Genomic DNA, 21393 nt, shown 5'->3' with positions numbered 1-21393 from the left:
TCATTTCTGATGAAAATAAGTTTTCCAAAAAATTAAACAAAAGCTAATGAAAGGCTATGTTTGACTTTCATCCAACTTCTATACAATTTTTCCCCAGCATTCGTTTTATGAAAACATTTTTCCAGCATTCCATTTAAAAAAAAAAAAAAAAAAAAAAAGAAAAAAAAAAAGCACTACTTTCTTGGAAATCTACATGTACTAAGGGACAAGTGATACCCATGTCCAGTCAGGTCAGGTAGCATCTGCTACTTCCCATTCATATAAACTCTGTTTATAAAACCCCTAGTAAAGCAGGTTCCCCATTTCTAAATACTACAAAATACCAACAAGTGTTATTGCAGAACATAATTAAAGAGCAGTAGTATCACCTCAAGAATTCAGAGTTATATTTTTCTCAGACATGCTGCACTTCACTTTCCAGAAGTCCCTGCTGGACCACAGAGCCAATTTTTGAAGAACTACATAAATACATGCATGTAAACAGTCATTTTGGAAACAGATGCCTGTTACCAACCATGGTCATTTTATAACTGAACATACTTACCTAGTCCCAGAGACTTAAGAGGAAATTAAGAAAACAGTTACATCTTTTGTAGTATTCAAACAAAACACACTGGCATTGAAGTAAATGCTGTTATTAAAGTTAACTAGACTGAATTACAGATAAGCAATTTGATTTAGAAAAGGAAAACAACAACCACGTGGCATTAGGAAAATTCTAACAGCAGGAACTGTGTACGTGTGTATACATTCTGTATAGATACATTTACACATGCCGAACAACCAAACTTTAAAAATAATCAAAAAAACCCTGACCTATCACTTTCATTTTGATTCATGTTTTAAAAATTGCTTGTGTGGCAGAAGAAATAAGGAAGACCAAAAACTGCAACACACACACTCTACACTCTCTTGCACTTGAAAAATTACAAGTACCTCATGATGCAAAACCGTACACTTAAGACAGTCTTTACAGAAGACAAGCAACTCAGCATTTCATCTAATATTATCATGTAAAACACTCAAAAAAACCCTTATTTGCTTCAGTCAAGATACCACATTGTATGAATTGGAGTAAATAAAAAAAGATATTGCTCTAAGGAAATAAGAACACAGCAGAAGATTATTAACATCAAGTCAAACCAAACCCATCTATGAATTGACAAGTTACCCCTTCTGAAAACCAGTACAAAAGTTCATGGCTGTCCAAAAGACCAGAGCAAGAAAATTCAGAAAAAGAGCTAAACAGAGTAGTTCTAAATTCTCACATATAGTTTCTACATAGAAGATAAATCTTTAACAACTGAAAATTTTCAGAAGATCCTACAACCTTACTCATGCTCGTTCCAACACTGTTCAGTATCGTAAGCATGTCTAAAACATATTTTGATTTTTAATTACCAAAATGCCAAAACCATCAATAAATACACCAGAGCCAGCAGTAAGATCTTAAGAATGGCAAGGCCAATAGTAAGATATTAGTGCTTACATTTCTTATCCCATTCTTGGAATAAATTTGCTGCTTTCTGTAAAAAGAGAAAGGCATACCTCTAAGTGTTTTAAAAGAGAAATGTGGCTTACATCTTCAGTTCTGTCAAGAGTCAGCAACCAACACACTATTCTGAAGTAGCTGAAATACAAACAGAAAGCTGACGGTAGAAGGATGACTAAAAGATACCTTGATTTAACCTCTTTTCCTCACCACATAACAGCAACAGTGCTTGAATGTGCCCATTTGGCACAGCAGATGTTGGAGCAGCTACTTTCTTGAAAAGTGAATGGAGAATGCCAACAGCCTTACGTAACTGCAACCAAGAAAAGGCCAAAAGCACTAGCTGGAATTTGCTTTGCTCCTTCCACTGAGTTTTTCTGATGCATTTTTATTTCATCTAATACCTCTCCTGCTATCAATCACAGTAGCTGCCCCTCAGCCCAAAGAACCCAAAACATAAAAGGAAGGTAAATTTCAAAAGGCATGTAAGTAGTACAGCTATTGCATGTTGAACAAGGGCAGTAGCTGTATTAGAAACCGATTTACAAAACAGAGACAAGATGTTGTTGCAGCAAGACTCTGGCCTCACTCTCGATAGACACTGACCTGGGGATTGTTGTTATAGATCACCCTAACACCTGTCTGATAATAAGTGAAATTCTAAAACAGATCTCTGGTACTTCTGAGTTTTATTACAGAATAATAATCTGTTAAGAAAAAAAATACATTTGAAATTAAAGCATAGTCTAGGCATTTTTTAATTTATTTATTTATTTTTATTCTCAGGGCCTCATCTGAAAGACACTAGATTCAACCTACTACTTCAGTTATCTTTTTAAAGCATATTGATATGCATACTTGAAGTAATGATCTTATGCTCAAATAAACTGCATAACTTCATGCAGTAAAACTTAACTGTTTGCAGAATCATGGAATAGTCAGGGTTGGAAGAGATCCCTGGAGATCATCTAGTCCAACCCCCTGCTAAAGTAGGTTCTCCTAGTGCAGGTTACACACAACCATGTTCAGGAGGATTTTTAATATCCCCAGAGAAGACAACTCCACAACCTCTCTGAGTGGCCTGTGCCAGTGCTCTGTCACCTTTCGGGCAAAGAAGTTCTTCTTCATATTCAGATGGAGCTGCCTGTGCTGCAGTTTGTGCCCGTTGCCCCTTGTCCTGTCACTGGGCACCACTGAAAAGAGCCTGGCCCTGTCCCCTTGACACTCACACATGGGATATTTGTGCGCATTGATAAGATCCCCTCTCCGTCTTCCCTTCTCCGGGCTGAACAGGCCCAGCTCTCCCAGCCTGTCCTCACACAGGAGATGCTCCAGTCCCCTCATCATCCCCTTCACAGCCCTCCACTGGGCGCTCCCCAGCGGTTCCCTGTCTCTCCTGAACTGGGGAGCCCAGCACTGGACACAGCGCTCCAGGTGCGGCCTCAGCAGGGCAGAGCAGAGGGGCAGGATCACCTCCCTCCACCTGCTGGCCACGTTCCTCCCGATGCCCCCCAGGCCCCCATGGCACCCCCTTTGCTGAACTGCATTCGGTCCCCCCCGCCCAGCTCTCCAGCCTGCCCAGGCCTCGCTGAAGGGCAGCGCAGCCGCTGGGGTACCAGCCGCTCCTGCCAGGGCTGTGTCACCGCCAGCCTTGCTGAGGGCTCTGCCCCCTCACCCAGGTCATTGATAAGTTGAACAAGACTGCTTGGCTAGGGCTGACTGTACATGGTAACAATCTTTCATAATCCCAATTATCTGTTTCACTGCCATGCTCATGAAAAAGAACTACATCCCATTTACTGAAAATGTTATTCAACGCTAATTCTTAATATGGAAAGTTATATACTAATTGAGCAACGTCTCACCTGAAGCCATCATGAGACAAAACTTGCTGAGTGTGTAAGAACTCCTTCTAGCTCCTAATAATTTTGCAAATTTGTCTTATCTTAGTAGAGAACTTTTCCTAAGTTAAATAGGCAATTTGAATTTGCTGGTTTAATCTTGGGAACTTTTTTTTTCTCTTTCTCAGAGCTCATCTTCACTTGAAACGTATTGAGTATCACAAAGAGAAAAAATTAACTCCGTAAGAGCAGCATTTCCTATTTTCTTTTTTAAATCCAGATACAGTTGCAATTAATAGTTGCCATTTAGAATGAAAAACTAATAGCAGTTTATCTTTTTGTCCATTTAGAAACTACATTCATTGTGTATGCATTCTGTAGTTGAGTTTCTTCCATCTCTTCACACCACTAGACTTAAAGATTTTTTTTCCTCCTTAAGTCTGGGGTGGTGGTGGTGGTTCTTATTCTGACCAGATTTGAGGTTACAACACAAAGGACATTAACACTGTGCTGCTCAGCACAGATACCATATCCTGTAGCGTCATCTCATAAAATGGGACCTTGATAGCTATGGCTGAGAAAGCAATTTGTATGTATAGTATATGTAATTACTGTGCACTTAACTAGTACTGCTGTAAACCTATTGTTGCACTGATTCAAGAACTTGACTGATGCTTTGAAACCAAAGCTAGAAAAAGTCATAGGGAAAAATCAACCAGTGAAACGCTGTACAGGTATCTTCTCAAAAAGCTTGAGAATTGCAGAACCATAGAACATCCCAGATTGAAAGGGCCATCCAAAGTTTATCTAATCCAACCTTTCATGGGAAAGGGAGCCTAGATGAGATTATCTAGCACCCTGTTAGGTCATATCTTGAAAAACCTCCAATGACATGGAATTTACCACATGCCTGCACAGGTTGTTAAAGCAATTTATTGTTCTCACTGTAAAAAGTTTCTTTCTTACATAGAAAAGAAACCTCTCCCAGTGCAGCTTGTACTCATTGCCCCTCGTCTTCTCCATGTGGGTCCCTGTGAAAATACAACCTCCATCCTTTTTGTAGCTGCCCTTTAAGTACTGGAATACTGATGAGGTCCCTCTGAGCCTTCTCTTCTCCAGGGAGACTCCTTCAGTCTTCCCTTACAAGGCAGGTACTGTAGCCCTTTGACCATCTTTGCAACCCTCCTTTAGATACTTTCCAGTCTATCTGAGTCTTGCTTGAATTGTGGGAACCAGAACTGGACACAGCATTCCAGCTGCAGCCTGACCAGCACTGAGCAGAATGATCACATCTCCATCTCTGCTAGTAACACGCCTGCAGATGCAGCCCAGGATCTGATTTGCCCTTGTTGCTGCAGCAGTGCTCTGCTGACTCAACATTCAGTTTGCTGTCCACCAGGACCCCCAGGTCACCAAGGCTGCTGCCCAACCACACAGACCCAAGCCTGTACAGCCTCTTTGGCTATACTGTCCCAAGTGCAAGACTCTGCGCTTGTCTTCGTTAAACTTCATACTATTCTTACTTGCCCACTCTTCCAGCCTGTCCAGGTCTCTCTGTAAGATGGCTCTCCCTTCTAAAGTGTCCACCTCACCACCCAGTTTAGTGTCACTGGCAAACTTGAGTGAGGGTGCTTCCAATCCACTCATCCAGATCATTTATGAAGATGTTGAACAGCATGAGGCCCGGTATCCATCGCTGGAAGACCCCACTTGTGACAGGTTGCCAGTAAAAACCATTGACCACCAAGAGAACTTTTGATATATTTTTTAAATAGTTTATGTGATGTCTCACCATAATTCAATGACATATTAGCAAACTTTACACAGATAATTCCTTCTGCCACTTTGGTGTTACCACACAGGATATAGAAATATTCCCATTGTATCTCTTTCTAAGAAAATCCAGAGTAGAAAATGGTAAGTTCACAGTATTGAAAAAAATGCTCATCAGTTTTTCTGAAGCTTAGAGCACTTCAACTGAATTTGCATGGTTTTTTTATTTTAAAGAAAAATGCAGGTCAGGAATTCATATTTTTCATCATATATATGTGTATGTGTTTATATATACATATATACATAAAGTACCATGAATGTACTGAAAAAAATCTTTTCTATCTAGCCAACTTACTTACTTAATTATGATCTTAAGTGATTAATGAAGCTTACCACAGAAAGGCTTTCCTGGAAACTTGTGAAGCACACCTTCAGAAGTAAAGTAAAAGGCAAGCAATAATTGAGAGTGAATTAATTAAGGTAGGAAAACACTACCTACTCAATATGTAAGGCTAACTCTCCTTCCTGTTATTTCGGGGAACTAATTAACTTCATTATAACCCTCAGACTATTAAGGTCAATGGATCATTTTAGTGACCTTTCCTCCAGTGATTAAACTACCAGAAATTATGACAAACAGAACAGCCTCCTGTAATACTACTGAGCATTATCCACTGTAGCTTCTAAGTTTAACTGCAATTTAAAATGCATAATCTTTTTAACAGCTTCACATACACACACAACTGAGCTCAATCAGGCAGCATCAAACTTTTTCCGCAGAAAGCATCAAATTTCAATAAGCTCTTCTTAATTTGCCTCCATTTTCCCCCTATAAATACAGTAAATTCCTACCACACAGTCTATGCAAAGTTAGAGACTGATGAATGTTATGAACATAAAATTTCCATGCTACTAAAGAAGTTAAGGCATTATAAAATCTATTTATTATATCAAAGCAAAGTAACTTTTAGGCTCATGTACTAATAAATACTAATACACAGAGAAACTAATTATTTAAAAACAGTATCTTGCAGTCATAAGTCTATGTTTAGTCAAATTAATTTCCCTTATCTGTGGGAACATCTGCATCTAATGAAAAATCTAACTTAAAATACTTAAGAATCTGAAAGCAATAGCTTACATTATAACATATCAATGAAGATGCAATGTTAAACTGTGCTAATTTAAACACACTCCCACACTCAACTTATTTGAAAAACTCTTCTTGTGCAGTTGGGTTTTGGTCATGGATATTTGCCATGTGTGCTTGAAGCCCGATGTCTGTTTTTCAAGTACACCATGGTACTACCAGTGAAACTTCTCTACCTCTTTTTTTTTTTTTTTTAAAAAAAAAGGGGGGGTACAAACAGTAGCTTGCCCCCCTACCATCAAGCTCCCAAATCAGGGAGGGGGGAAAAGTATTTATTTTACATGTAGGAACTAGAAATTCAGAACAGCCTCACAAAAAACCTGAAGAAATCAGGAAGCCCTGACTTAAGTCACCATAGGCCAACCCAAAATTTCAACCCCCAAATCATCTTTAATTGTAATTTTCTGCCTATTTTGCAAAATCTGTATTTATATCTTACAGACTGACAGAACTTCCTTCTACACAAAGAGCATTTTTCTTGTATGCTGCCACCATCCTGTAAGCAACATCTGTCATGTTCTGCAGTTAAGAATATTCAGCAGTACAGCAGGACAATATCACAGTCTGATACTGCACTGATGCATCTGACTTGTTGATATCTCATTTACTAAGTAGGAGGAGGAAAAGAGAATAATACGGCACACCAACTTTGATTTCTACTTCTCGGCCTTTTCAGGAAAGATTTAATTGGTACTCAAGATTAAGTATTTAAATGGATGATCGACTTTCCACAGTTTCAAAGTCAAATGGACAGTTACTTTTTTGAAACTTAAGAATGATGATACGCAAATATACACTGCACAAGTTTAAAATTAACTTGACAGCATACGAATAAACAGGATAGGCATTACTGACAAAATTGTTCCTTCTGTCATCTGCCCAGTTATTTGCTCTTCCTCTTCCTATCAGAACTTGATTACTTGTTTCACTTCTATTGCAGAAGTGAAACAGAAGTTAACTGATCTGAGCAGTGAACATCATGAGATCTTGATAACTTAATACAGAACGGGAATGTCTGTTAAGTGATTATTGTGTTTCACAGAGCTGAGGACACAGGTATCTTGCCCAACTTCAGCATGAGCTCTTCTGGTTAACACCAATTCCACTTTCCTCTAGATGAAGAAAGGAGGCTTAACTAATAAAACAGCTCATTTCCATAGCTCTACAATGGATAAGATGCATTTCATTGTATCTGAAAGCTATTTGTTTATCATGATGCAATTCCAAGGCAAGCAAGATCCACAGGAGATTGCCTAATCCTAAGTATGAGCTTTAGCTCAAAAGTACAAGTTACTTAAAAAAATTGTGTCTTTTTCCATTGTTATGAAAAAGGTTATGTTGATTCCAAGTTTGCTGGAAAACAAAAGATGTCCTGCGTTGGTACAGCTAGTCAATCTCTCACCAGACAGTCTGATTTGAAGGAAAATCTTCAGTTGCCTATATTCTGGTTGAATCTTAAGTGGAAAAATGAAGTTTTTACTCCAACATCATCAGAAATTTGGAAAGAAACTTCCCAACCTGCAAATACATGATTTTAATCAATCTTTTCATTTTTTCCTGACCATGTCTATGAGATTGCCAAACTGCAATGAAAAGGGTAAATTAAAAAAATTCCTTTTTTCTTTCCCCTAGAATTCGTGGTTCTCAGACCCTTTTTCTCCATGAACTTACCAAGAACTAAGATAGAAACAACTCTTTATATGAACAATAGAGCCATCCCAACTCTTCCCTAATGCTAGCCAAAATCAATTGTACAGAAAGCATGACATTACACAGGAGTCATTTATGGTTGCAGTCACAAACCGAAAGCAGCTCCAGCAGCACCAGCATCGTAACACTCCAGTTTTTCCTCTAAATGGCATCTTTGATTACGTTTCAAGTCCAAACTACTGATGAAAACAGTGTTATGCATACATCACATTAAGAAGGACAAAAGCTTCGTTATGAAAGCCTGAAGGCATTTTAGGACAGAAAAGGAACAACAGAAGAAAACTTCAAAGACTCCTCTGACCTTACACTCATCAAGAATTAAAAGCAAGAGAGACTTTGGCCCTTTCCTTACTCCAATCTAATCTGCCGAGTGGAATCAATGAACATTGAATCTGAGCGTACAAGTTACTTGATACAAGACCTTATTTGTGTTACAACTATTTTTTAGATTAATAACCCAGAATTCTCCTCAATATGGTCTTCCTAACAAGAGTCTTCTCAGCTTTTTTCAGAACCACAATGTGACTAGTTCTGAAGACTTCTGCAACCATCAGATTTTACAAGGCAAAAGCATCTCCAAACTTTAAGGTCATGCTATGTCGAAAAACCATACACACAAAACAGTTTGTGGAGCATGAGAAAGGCTGAAAATAGCCATAAGCATTTTAGTAAAAGACAGAAAACAAAAGGTCTTCCAGGAAGCATACTAATTATTCTCTACAGAAAGAGCCTAGCTTCTTTAATGGCATCCCCAATTTGAAATTCAGTGTATGGAAAAAACAAAACCAAAACACACTCTACAACCCAAAAAACAACCCAGCAAAACACACAATGACAGAAATAGTTCAGCTTATACTCTGTGGGCCTTAATGGCCATTTTGTTATTTCAATCACCATCTTTGCTCTGCTAGTGTTGGCAACAATAGCCCCTGTTACAAAAGCCACTACGATTGCTGCCAGTACTACCAGAGCAAAAACTTCAAGTCCTAATAAGTCTATCATATGGCTGGCACCATTTTTGGCCTTCTATTTCTACAAAAGAGTATATATAGCATGTAATAGCAGGTTTGAGTGGTCCCAGGACCACCACAAACTGTATCATTGGCATGCTGGCAATTGTTTAATTGCCAATGAACTTAGTAGTAACTGGAGTTTGAGGAGAAGGACAGCAGCTCACAGATGATGTATTAGAGCGGGGGTCCTCAAACTACAGCCTGCGGGCCGGATACGGCCCCCCAGGGCCCTCAATCCGGCCCCCGGTATTACAGACCCCCCGCCGGGGGTTGAGGGGGAAACCAAGCAGCCGCAGATGACTGCCTGCCACTGCATCCGCGCGCCGGCCCCTGTTTAAAAAGTTTGAGGACCTCTGTATTAGAGCAATAAACAAACTGCTAGGTAGACTGAAGTGGCAGAAGAATCCTTCCTCTTTGCAAGGAGAGAATAAATTCTCTCAGCTTAATACTGACAGGATTCCTTGTGTGTCTACAATCAAAGCTACTTTTTAAGAAGAAATTACTATACTACTACACTGGTATAATAAGATTTTATAACCAAGGGCTTGTGAGGAAATTCTATTGATTTCACCTCTAACACTGACAGCAGTGCATAATATCAAGACAGAGTTGTGAGGCACCAGTATTACCTCTAGTTTCAACTACAGCTTCACCTCCCGTTTGTATTGCTCTACACAACCTACCATCTGTGAAAAGGCATGGGGCAAGTATAACCAGTGCATACTCACTTCAGTCTTGCTCCTCTCTGAAGCATCTTCCCCATCCACTCCTACTCCACCACCTCCTGGCTAGAGAGACTTCCTCCCCGCTTAAGTACCTTAACATAGAGCCACTCCAGACTTGCAGTCAAAGGTGCTCCTAGATCTCAATGGTGAAATCAACATGCTGAGCTGTCACCCATACTCAAGGAAAATGGTGCTTGTTGTGCTGACACCTTGCACTTCAGTTTCCACCACAGTCTCTCCTTCATCTTCACCCATCTCCCAAGGACAGGTTCCTGCCCCATCAGTATCAAAAAGTCTTCCACATCCCCTTGCCAGTAAGCAAGTCCTACCTAGCCTCCCTCACTGCCTGTCAGGAGAATGATGTACACACCAGACATAGAAAACACAATGCTACCAAGGTTCAGAATCATGAAAAAATGAAGTGACACTCCTAGAGTGTAAATTGGACATCACGGCAAGGCATTCATTCTTTTTTTTCCTCCAGCAGAAAAATTCTACATCTAAATTTATTTCAACTGCAGTCAAAAATTAAACTTAATGAGCTTATCAATTCACAGCCACTATGCCCTCAGATACAAACCTTATGCTTAAAATATCAAAATCTACAAGTGCCTCAATGTAGAAAGTTCCTCAGATCTTCTGTGGCAGATGCCTTTCAGAAAATTATTTGGGCTATAAAGAGGTTTACTGACCAATTTAAGAGGCCACAACACTTAAAGGACTGTGCAAGTAAATGCAAAATGAGTACTAATGGCTTTTCTGTTTAGTTTCAGATAACTTGATTCTCTGCCAGGAAGCATCTACCAAGTAAACGTACTGCTAAGAAGTGGAAGATTACAGGTTGCCCAGAGAAGTTGTTGAGTTTACCACCTTTGAGATACTCCAAAGCTGGGCAACCTGCTCTAGGTGGCCCTGCAAGAGTGGGGGTGGGGTTAGACAAGATGACCTCCAGAGGTCCCCTCCAGCCTCAATTATTCTGTGAAATGAAGGTTACTTGTACTCAACAAAACACGGCTTTCACTGTGCACATAGTATTAAAGAGGCAGACTTCCAAATCATCTTCTAGAGTAACTGATTTATAGAAAAGCAGCAAACTTAAGTTTTCTTTAGAAGCTTCTAACCAAAATACAGACATAAAATAAAGGACCTCAAGATCTTTTTTTACCTCAAGATCTTCATCTTCTTGGAATAGTAAGCGTAAGTATCATCTATCAGTGGCCAGGATGAGATGAATGCCCTGACCATCCTTCCTTCACATTTTCCCATATGAAATAACCATTACTGCTATAAAACAAGTCCTGCTAGCCATCTTCTGAAAATTATAACTTCCCCAACCACAAAACAGGGAAAAATTTCCTAGCTGAAAACTTCAGATGCAAGGAGAAGCTTCTGGCCTCTTCTTGTTTGGGAAGTGCATTCCAGACGACATAATTTTGTGTAATCAGAGCTTTTTTTGGCCATTATTTATTTGCTAAAAAAGAAGGCCAGCCTCCATAGAAACAGTATTTACATGGTAGTCAGTAGACTACACTGGAGAACAGCCATCTTGTATTAATGCATTTTATACGTAGATACCTAACACTAATACACTTTATCAGGATGTATCAGTTTTGCTCTGAATAGATTCATACCTTAGAATTTAACACATCTGAATACCATACAGCTTGTAAGAGAAAAAAAAAGATAGACTCACTATTCACATAACTATTAGAATTCAAGTAGTTCTTAGTTATATATATATATTTTTAAGTGAACATTATGACTCTTGAAGATCTTTAGGAGGAAAAAAAAAAGAGAACGTATTCCATTTTTGTTTCCAGAACAATTATAAGTTATGGAGCCCAGACACCCACAAGCTAGAAACATATTTAGATATTCCAACCTACAATCCAAAATAAAGCCTCAGTTTGTGTAGTTTTCTACAGTTTTCCAAGCATCAGGTCTTTGCATCACCTCGGACCACGCAACTGAAAAAAAACCCAAGCAAACCTTCATGTATTTCTCAACTCTATAAAAGAAACAGAAAAACGAACACATACAAGAAAGTGGGGAAGCTGAAATAAAGAAATAAGCAGCTGGATTTAAATTAGGACCTATTAATAAAGAGATATTACGAGCTGTCCTCATGACAGTTTGTATTGTATAAATATTGACAGGGAGTGGCATTTTTCCAGTTAAAGCCAATCCTTTACAAGACTGTAAGCATCAGAACAGACTTTGACCTGTGCTCCAGTCAGAAGCTGGTACCAATCCTGCGCGGGTTCTCCCCTAGCAACATGGGCAGCTAACCCACAACACGCTACACTCTGCTGATGTTGAGTAGGATACAGAGACCTCCATAGTCTGCCAACTAGAGATGACACTATGAGAAATCCAGTCACCTCAGCAGATCAAAACACTGGACAAGAACAGCTCCAAAACACTTTTCTCCTTCACAAAGATCAAATTTCAGCTCTCGTTCAACCACTGTTAATTCAAGTATTTCAGCAGACTACTGAGAAAGCTAAAAGACTGTGTTACTTGCGTTTGTTTTGTATGAGCTGTAACTGGGTGTTGTCTACATAGTGCTCACAGTTTTAGCAGTATTGTCTCGTCATCCTTTTGGGTTTATAGCTGCTTGAATGACTGGACAAATTATGGCAAAGACAATAGTTTTTTTACCATTCTCTAATTTTGCTCTCCAAGGAGGAAGTTCAGATTCTCAGTATCTCCATTTGGAACTGCCATTTCTTGACGACAAAGAAGTTTGATAAATAGCATCAAGCAACATCTACAGAAAACTAGAAGTTTTTAATTACATGGTTTGGGAACTCTCAAATTCAAGATAAACATCCTGTATTGAGACAAACATCTCAGTATTCCATGGTAAGAGAGCTGAAAAGCTTTTTATTTCTAGTATGTCCTAGGGATTTCTGCTAACAGCAACTGTGAGACTACCAATATTATCTGCTCACAGTGCTTCTAAGTATTTATTAAGTTCTCAATAGTGGCTCCTGAAGCTATCATTGTCCTCAAAGTTATACAGACCAACAGGTTGATTTTCAATTTGTCCAACAAACAAATTCCAGGTGTTTCCCTCTTCCTTCCCACCACCAACAAAAAACTAACACACTCCACAGCTGCCAGGCAAAAGGACATTGTTTACAAGTATTTTTACTTGACATGAGCATTTATAGTCTACTACATGGTTTTAGTTGGGTTTTTTTATTCCTCTTGTTGAAATGTGTCTTAACATTAACCTCCTATTATCATTCTTGATTAAAACTTTTTCTAAGAAAATAAGTAATTACATTCCTACAGCCTCTATTTTTATGAGCAGAAGAACTGACTAAATTTACTGTTATTCCTGTATAAAACCTACCCTATACTGTGAATGAAATGCTAACATTTTGACAGTCCCACCTTCTCTACTGTTAACTTTCTAGAGGCTTACATAATACTTAAAAAGATCTTCCAAGAGCTGCAATTTGTAATCAGAATCCATCTAGCTACTGCATTTCCAAAGGCAACTCACAGTTGCATTTTACCTTTGATTAACATACCAAATTATATATTTTATCATTAATTTCACATCCCATGTGTTTCATAATCCTTAGCGATGAGATTATAATATTAACTTGCCATTACATTTTTGCATATAAAGCTCAGATATAGTAACTTGAAGACACAGAATTATATTTCCAGGTCAGCCAGAAGTCTTATTTTAGATTTATCTACAAAATCACAGAATCATGTGGGTTGGAATGGACCTTTAAAAGATCATCTAGTTCCAAACCCCATGGCTAAAAACATCTTTCACTAGATCAGGTTGCCAAAAGCCCTGCCCAACCTGACCTTAAACACTACCAGGGATGGGGTATCCACAACCTCCCTGGGCAGCCTCCTCCAGTGCCTCAATACCCTCATAGCAAAAGACTCTCTCCTTATGCCCAATCTAAATCTTTCCCTTTAAATCTCTTTCATTTTAAAACTGTTGTCCCTTGTCCTGTCACTACAGGTACTGGTAAAAACATCTCTATCAAAAGTGAAAGACATTCAGATATTGTCTCCAAGTATCCCGGAGTCCTTCTCCCCAGGGCTGCTCTCAATCCATTCAATGCCCAGTCAGTCTGTACCGATACTGATGATTGCCCCAATCCAAGTGCAGGCAGGACCTTGTGCTTGGATCTAAAGAATGGTAGAAACATGTCAAAGGAGATTTAGTCAGTCATGATGTTTCCCCTGCTTTGAACTACCTCCACACAACTTAGATCATTCTGAAGCCGACAGTCTGCAAATGTTCAAACTCTGCTTTTTCTATGTGTGAGCTTCATTAACAAGTAAGCTTCTCAGATACCAAGTTTCTCTAGCATGCATCATTCTGATTCTAAAAGCATAGTTACTGTTGTTTCAGCAAAGGTGATTTTTGACAGTTATTTTGATAGATAAAAACTTCTGAAGACACTTTAAGTTACTTTTTTTAATTATTATTATTTACCAAATCCCTAGCCACAAGGCCTTTTGAAGTGCTTTCTAACAAGTTACACAGAATAGAAAAATAGGTCTAGTGACAACTGAGATTCAGAACCCCTAAGACAATGAGACCAACTCACCTTTTCCTAAGGCAAAACAGATGAACATGAATTCATCTAGCTGAACATGAAATAGTCCTAGGAAAAACAGATGAATTGCACTCTATACCTGTGTATTTTTTGTGCACCAGAAAATGAAACCTCTTGTGACTAGATAAAACAAGTTTGTCATACGCAGTGTTTACTGTTGTCAATTAATTTGAAGTCCAATTGCTGAACAAGCGAGACATTTGGTGTCTTTGAAGATTAAGACCATCAGAAGTCTGATGTTTTACAAATCAATTAAGTAATTGACTAAGTACTTGAATAACTGAGTTACTCAAGTGTCTTCATAAAGCATGAAAAGACTTTCTGAGTTACTATCAGAGCAGAGAGAGCACCAAGAAAACATTTTAATTAAAATTTACTAGTTATTTTCAGATCAAAAGCATAGACAGCCTCAGGTCAAGATGTCCTCCATACCCCTCCCTCCCCACGCTCCAAAAACTGGAAGCCCATAAACCCCAAGGATTTAGTCAGAAACACAGAGGACTAAGAAACCTGGTTTTATTCCGAAATTGTTGTAGAAGTATGCTCATTCAATACCACTTTCCACTGCTTAGTATCATTAATGAGACACTACACTCAAGTTAATAGCTAGTTACTTACATTGCCTTTGGCTCCACTTAGCACCTATACGGCACTCACCAGTATCTGATCATTGCACACCCTGGAGTATGACTACCTATCTAACATAGCCTTCACAGTGTCATTAGACCTTTTCAGGACTATAGGACTCCTAGTACCTGATATTTTGAGAAAAAGCACTGCATTATGCTGCTGTACACTGTTTACACAGAACTTAGGCTTTGACCTCCTCATGGCTCATCAAAAAAGGCAGCCTGTGATTTCCCCGTCTAGTACTAAATCAAGTGCATGAAAGCCTCAAAGAAACATGCAAAGTTAGTCAGTTGCAACTTGGTCAGTTTTCTTACTCCGTTTATAATACATAAAACAGGAAAAATAAACACATCTCTCTCCTGCACCTCAGCTTCGTGAATTTCCTTCCTGCAGCATGTAAACTGAAGTTATATAGTCCTCATGTCTTTTCCGCCTGCTCTGCTGTCAACATGTTTCTCCCACACCTTCCTGAAACAGTAACATGCCTTCCTTTCTATCAGCACCTCCCCCATCTTTTCTTAAGTGTTCTCATACTACTTCCCATAGAAATTTAGAATCTTTCTAGCATACAGAATCCAGTTTATGTCATTTATAAAACCCAAAACCGTTACAAGACTGATTTAAGGTTATTCCACACCCGCCTTTTAGTCTACAGGTGCTACAAATTGATGGGGAAGAAAAGTCAGAATAGACACAAAATAAAGCAAAAGAGGATAAAACCATCCTAAGAAAAACCAAGAGCATTCCCGAAACTCTTCTTCATCTAGCCAAAAAAATGTGTTTCTTGAATATAAAGGGAAGTTCAACATTTTAAGCCTGTATGTATAGAAAATCAGCTGCTGAATTTGAAGTGTCTGTGTATCAGTTATTCATATATTGCCACTCTGATACACATTGTTAACTAATACCTATGCTCACGAAAAGTGAAAGCAATTATAAGTAACATCAATTCACAGCTTCAAAGGAAAAAAGGGGTTTAGATTTAAAAGGATACTTTCTTTTATGTAGTCTCATCAGAAAAACATCATATTTTCTTTTTAAGCGTACAAGGCACAGAGACTGACAAGTTTCCCTCTTTAAGTGGAGGCTGCAGGAGGGGAATGGGATGTCGATCTCAGAATATACTTTAGGTACAGATCACTTACATGTAAACATTTCTTCCTTAAAAGCACGTCCACATAGATTACAATGAATTTGATACATAAATAGTACCTTGAGCCAAGAATTATGTTTGTGGCGTGAATCATCACAGTAAAAACTGGTATGAAATATTTAGACATTTTAGAAAGCGTTAGGACCAAAAGAGGCCAAGAACCAACTCAGGTCGAGAGACATGAAACAAAGTAAAAGCCCAGCCAGCAGAGAGATTGATATAGTGACCAAACATAAGAAATTAACCTCCCAGCTGATTTTTTCAGAAGCAGCACTTCATTTTTTAATTGGTTCTAGTTTCAAAGAACAGTATCGGTAACTATGGCTAGCTAAAAAAAACCCAAAAAACCAAAACCAACATAGTTCTGATGACTACACCATCAGAAACTGCCTTTAAAAGTATACAAAGGTCTGCTCAAAAACCTCAGAAGACTTCTAAAAAATTGTCACTTTAAAGGACATTCTTAAGATCTGAGATGTAAACACAAGTTCTAAAACTTTACACAAGCATGACAGGAAGCATCCCAGCAAGTTCATTCCCAAACTGACTATGGCTTGGCTCCAAATCGCGATTAAGGTAACCGAAAAGGGTCAAATCCTTAAACTGATTGGAAGGTGAAGGAACACAGGTAAAGCTACTATCAACTGCATGTTTCATACCTGCAACCTCCTTATGATCACTGCAGGAAGGTCCTCATAGTATGGCCAGCACTGAAGCACATACTAGCAAACCAAGTCACGGTTAAGGTAAACCTCTGAACTCTCAATTGCATCTATACTCTCGAAATCTATCAATAGAAGCTGGGTGTAAAAATGTTGCATTTGACAGTAGTCTTGAGTTATCAAAATTGACACTGTATACCCTAAGCACCAGAGCTCTTCTCATTAGCTGTGGTTCTAAGATGACAGATACCTAAACTGGATCAAAAGCAGCAAGTTAATTGGAAGATGCAGTGCTATTTTCCCTCGTGCAGCAACATCCACAAGGCTCTGCTTTTACCCTGGGATATAGGTTTGACCTGCCAACACCTCAGACGCTTGCAAATCAGTAATAAACTAAAGAAAATACACATTATTATGAACTTGTACAGATTTCAATGGATTCTTTTCACCTCTCTGCCTTATGCTTCAGCGAGATTTCCACTAATAGACATGCAGCAGGAGATGAAAAATTACTATTAAGGTATCTCCACCCCCACACCTCCCTCCCCAAACCCAAATGTCAGAGTTCATACTAGGAACAAAGTCAATTTACTTGTTCTCCTCTCTGACAACAGAAAGCCAAAACAAAAAACACACTAAAGAACTTCTATCACTTGGTACAAAGAAAATAAATTCTCTACTTCAGCACAAAAGCACAAATAACAATTTGCTACTATTTAAGGGCATCTCTAAGCATATCTAAGTACTCGGCTACATCCCAAACAAATTGGTTGTATTTGGCATACACTTTGTTGAGGTACTTTCTATAATCAGAACTAAAATACCATTCAGTTTTGTCAAGCAACTACCAAATGATGTTGGGGTTATGTCAAGAAGCATTATGGCTTTTTTTCTTATGATGCAATTATAACACTGACAGCACCGGAGAGATCCATTGAACCATGAGATATGATCAAGTAGGAAAACAATAAGCAAGCAGCCCTCTCTCCCAGGCCTAGCACACCAACTAGTTTAAAATGCATTTAAACCCCTGCCATGACTACTTCCCCACCTGTAAGGGCATATTAATCTTAGAGCTGTGTTCTACTCGTCATTAGTTAGCATTTGTAAACGTCTACGCTAAACAGGCTGAAGTCAGCGCTGCAGTGCTTAACCACTGCACAAGAGGACTTCACTCAAAAAAGAAAAAAAAAAAGTTGTTGAAGAGGGAATCGGTATATCAAAGCCATTTACAGTCTTCTGCTTACCCACAGGGCTGGCACTCACGAATAATGCCTCTGCACAGTGTCCACCGCCCCTTACGACAGTCGGGGAAGAAAAGAAAGGTGCATGAAGCAAGAGACATGACAAGTCCGAGGCAGGACCGGGCGGGCGCCTCCTTGGCATGAAAGCCGCTCTCCCTTGCACGGTTCACGCACCCTCAGCTCAACGCTGAGTAAACAAAACGCTAATGCGGAGTTAAGCAGAACGGTGACTCAGCCAGGAGTGCGAGATTTGGTCCCACAGGGTAAGAAATTCGGGGAGACGGGACCAGGAGCCCACCGGCGCTACCTACTCACCAGCAAACAGTCCACGTTCACTTCGGATTTGGGGTCCTTTAAAGTCACGTCGATTTTTTCAAACCGGGACTCAAAACTTTCTCCCGTCGACATGTTTCCGGAGATAAAACGTTTCCCTTATTCCAGAGCAAAGTAAGGTTAAAAACAACCAAAAAGTAAAAAAACAGGAACGAGCGAGCACAAAAGAGAAACCACACTGCCTGTCACAGGCTGAGGAGCGCTGCCCGCAAAATCCCTTCAATCACAGAAGTCTCCGAGGCAAGTCCCCGGGCTGCCCCGCCGAGGGGCGAGCACACCGGAGGGGGGTCCGCGGCAGGGGGGACGGGGCTGCTTCTCCCCCCTCCTCCACGCAGGCACGCACCGTCCGGGGCTGCTCACAGCTCTGCCGCAACAGGTTTCCTCTCCCTCCCTCCTCTGCTCGGGCCCCAGCGTCTCAGCAACCTCATTCTCCCAGCCGGGGAAGCCGCCCTGGGAGCCAGCGTAGCGGTTCCTCCTCCTCGCCCTGCAGGAGCGGCGGCGGGTCGGTGCCAGGGTCCGAAGCGCAGCTTTATTTCCGGAAAACCGGTAGAAAAAGCAACAACGGGGGAGGGAGAAAAAAAAAAAAAAACAACCAACCAAAACCAAAACAAAAGCCTGCAGACACACCACCAAGGCAAAAAAAGGGAGAAAAAAAGTAGAAAAATCCTCTCAGCACCGCGTCTCAGCGCCGTGGGGTCGGTCCTTCGGCGGGCACAGGGCGAGGGAGCCCAGGGCGGGCCGGGGGGAGAGGCTGCCCCTCCGCTGGGCTGCGCCGGCCGGGCGGGCAGCGCTGCGCCGCCAGCTGCGCGCAGAGGCCGCCCCGGCCCCCGCTGCGAGTGCCCCCGCGGGCAGGGGACGCGTCACTTCAGCGGCGGAGCGACGGCAACAGCATCTTTCTTCCTCTCCTCTCCTCCTCCTCGCTGCGCGGCCGCCTGCGGCTCCTCGCTGCCTCCCGCCGCTGCCAACGCCGGCTCCGCTCCCTCCCGCTCCTCCGCCTCGCGTACGGGACGGCAGCCCGGACCGCTTCAGGACCGACCCGAGGTTGCAGCGTGAGAGGGAGGAGGGAAGGAGGTGGCTTAAGGGGAGGGGAGAACGTAAGGTCCGGCCGCGGCGGGTGTGAGCAAACCTGCGAGAGGCACCAACATGTCCGCCTTCCTGTTTGAACAGCCGGGGGGGGCGGCCGGGGCGGCGGCGCAGGGCGCATGCGCGGAGGGAACGGCTGCGGGCCGGGCAGCCGGGCTGGGGGGGGAGGCGAGAGGTATGCGCGAGGCGGGGGCGCGCGGCCGCCGCTCCTCTCGCGCCTCCCCGCCCTCCCCGTTCACCCGCCGCCCAACGGTCGGCAGGGGCGCGCGCGCGCCGTGCCCGCGAGACCCGGGAAGGAGAGGGCGAGCGGGCGGGAGGGGCCGCCGCGGCGGGAGCGAGTGGGCGGCGCGCGCCAAGCGGCGGCGGCGGCGGGGCGCGTTTGACGGCCCGGCGGCAGCGGCGGCAGCGGCGGCAGCGGGGCGGGTCTGACGGCCCCGGTCTGACGGCCCCGGTCTGACGGCCCGGCGGCGACGCCGGGCCCTGCGGGGGGTGGAACGCGCCCCCCGAACCCGCTGCCTCTGCCGGCCCCCACGGCGGCTCCGGCGGGCGCTGCGCGCAAGCGAGGGTGTGTGCGCAGCCCCGGGCCGGCGTCCCGCCGAGGAAGGCGGCCGTTCCCGTCAGGGCGCCGTGCCGGAGGGGCACGCTGCCCGCCACCCGCCTGCCCCGGCTCCCTGGAGGCGCCCCAGAGCTGCCCGCGCCTTCCTCTGCGGGAAGCTGCGCGGATGGGCCCCGCACCGCCGCGGGCCCGGCCCTGCCGTCAGGCGGGCGAGCGTTGCGCGGCGCAGGCCTCGCTGCTGGCGGGGCACAGGTGCCTGCGAGTCACCCAGATCGGGGTGCCCGGGGAGCGTCTGCGGTCGGCAGCCTTGGAGATCCTCCCAAGCCGCCTGGACACGGCCCCGGGCAGCCGGCTGTCGGGGACCCTCCTTGAGCTGGGGCGGCTGGAGAAGGTGCCCTCCAGAGGGCCCTTCCGACTGCAGTCGCTCTGCGATCCTGTGTGCCCGGCGAAGGAGGGGGCACCTTCCCCAAGAGCAGAAGCTCAGGGTGTGCCAGTTTTTCTGACAAGAGCCACATGCAAGGTAGCAGCTCACTCGGAAAGAATAGAGATGCAGCATGACACATGTAACCTGTGCAGTGTCTTAGTGTTTTCAGTTTAAAACTTCCACGCTGGCTGCAGCAGGGACCATTTCCTCAAATGAGGAAATGATTTCAAATAGTATCAGACAGAGGACGCTGTACTGGTTCAGTTCTTTGACTTCCACTGCAGTTCCAGAAATGGCAATGGCGTTTTTGCAAAGATCACTAAAAATTACGTAGAGACTGTCAAGTCATTAATCTCTGGTCACTGAACAGTTGCCAGTAGCAAACCCGAATCACTAGTGCTATGACTTATTTTCAATGTAACGGTTAAGAAACAAATGATCTATAGCCCCGTGCTAGGGCATTTGAGCTATTCAGTCTAGGATATGCACCACTTCTCTCTTGCTTTATTCCTAGAAAAAAATAAATGGTATTCTACATTTTGCTTTTCCTTGTCCACAGCTGCCTGCATCTTTGTTTTTGTTTTCTAATGAGAAGTATGTACATGCTACAACAACATTACACTCGTGTTTACTTTCACTCGGTTTGTGCTGGCTATTACCACAACCCTTTGATTTGGAGGGTTTGGTCGCTTTTGGAAATGCAGATGTTCCATTTCAGCAACCACAGTCCAAAGGGAACATCATCTCGTGTATTCCACAAGCGCAGGGTGTAGGCTTGGGATCATTTCATGTGTGATGCAGCAAGTAATTCCTAAAACACGAAAAAAATGCTTCATGCAGTTCTCATATTAAACAAGGCGAAAATCATCATCAGAGATACAGAACCTAATTCGCAGTGCTTTCGGGCACCTGTTGAGGTGTTAAAACATCCACAGGGGTGACGCCAGGCCTCAGCAGGGTGACTGGAGGCACCTAGCTATAAAGAATGCAAAAGTCGTGAGGC

At 42.4% G+C, this 21393-nt stretch overlaps 1 protein-coding gene across 1 annotated transcript in view; it reads right to left on the bottom strand.

Moving 5' to 3' along the window:
• Positions 1-18471, bottom strand: part of ROCK1 (Rho associated coiled-coil containing protein kinase 1) — a 92092-nt gene extending 73621 nt beyond the window's left edge. Inside the window, exon 1 of the mRNA XM_080380424.1 lies at positions 18310-18471. Coding sequence (XP_080236550.1) covers positions 18310-18402 — 93 coding nt within the window. The 5' untranslated portion in view covers positions 18403-18471. The remainder of the gene's footprint in view (positions 1-18309) is intronic.
• Between the last annotated feature and the right edge of the window lie 2922 nt (positions 18472-21393).

The sequence above is a fragment of the Falco punctatus genome (genome assembly GCF_963210335.1).
Source record: "Falco punctatus genome assembly, chromosome: 3".
Taxonomy (NCBI): domain Eukaryota; kingdom Metazoa; phylum Chordata; class Aves; order Falconiformes; family Falconidae; genus Falco; species Falco punctatus.
This window is presented reverse-complemented; position numbering and strand designations above follow the sequence as displayed.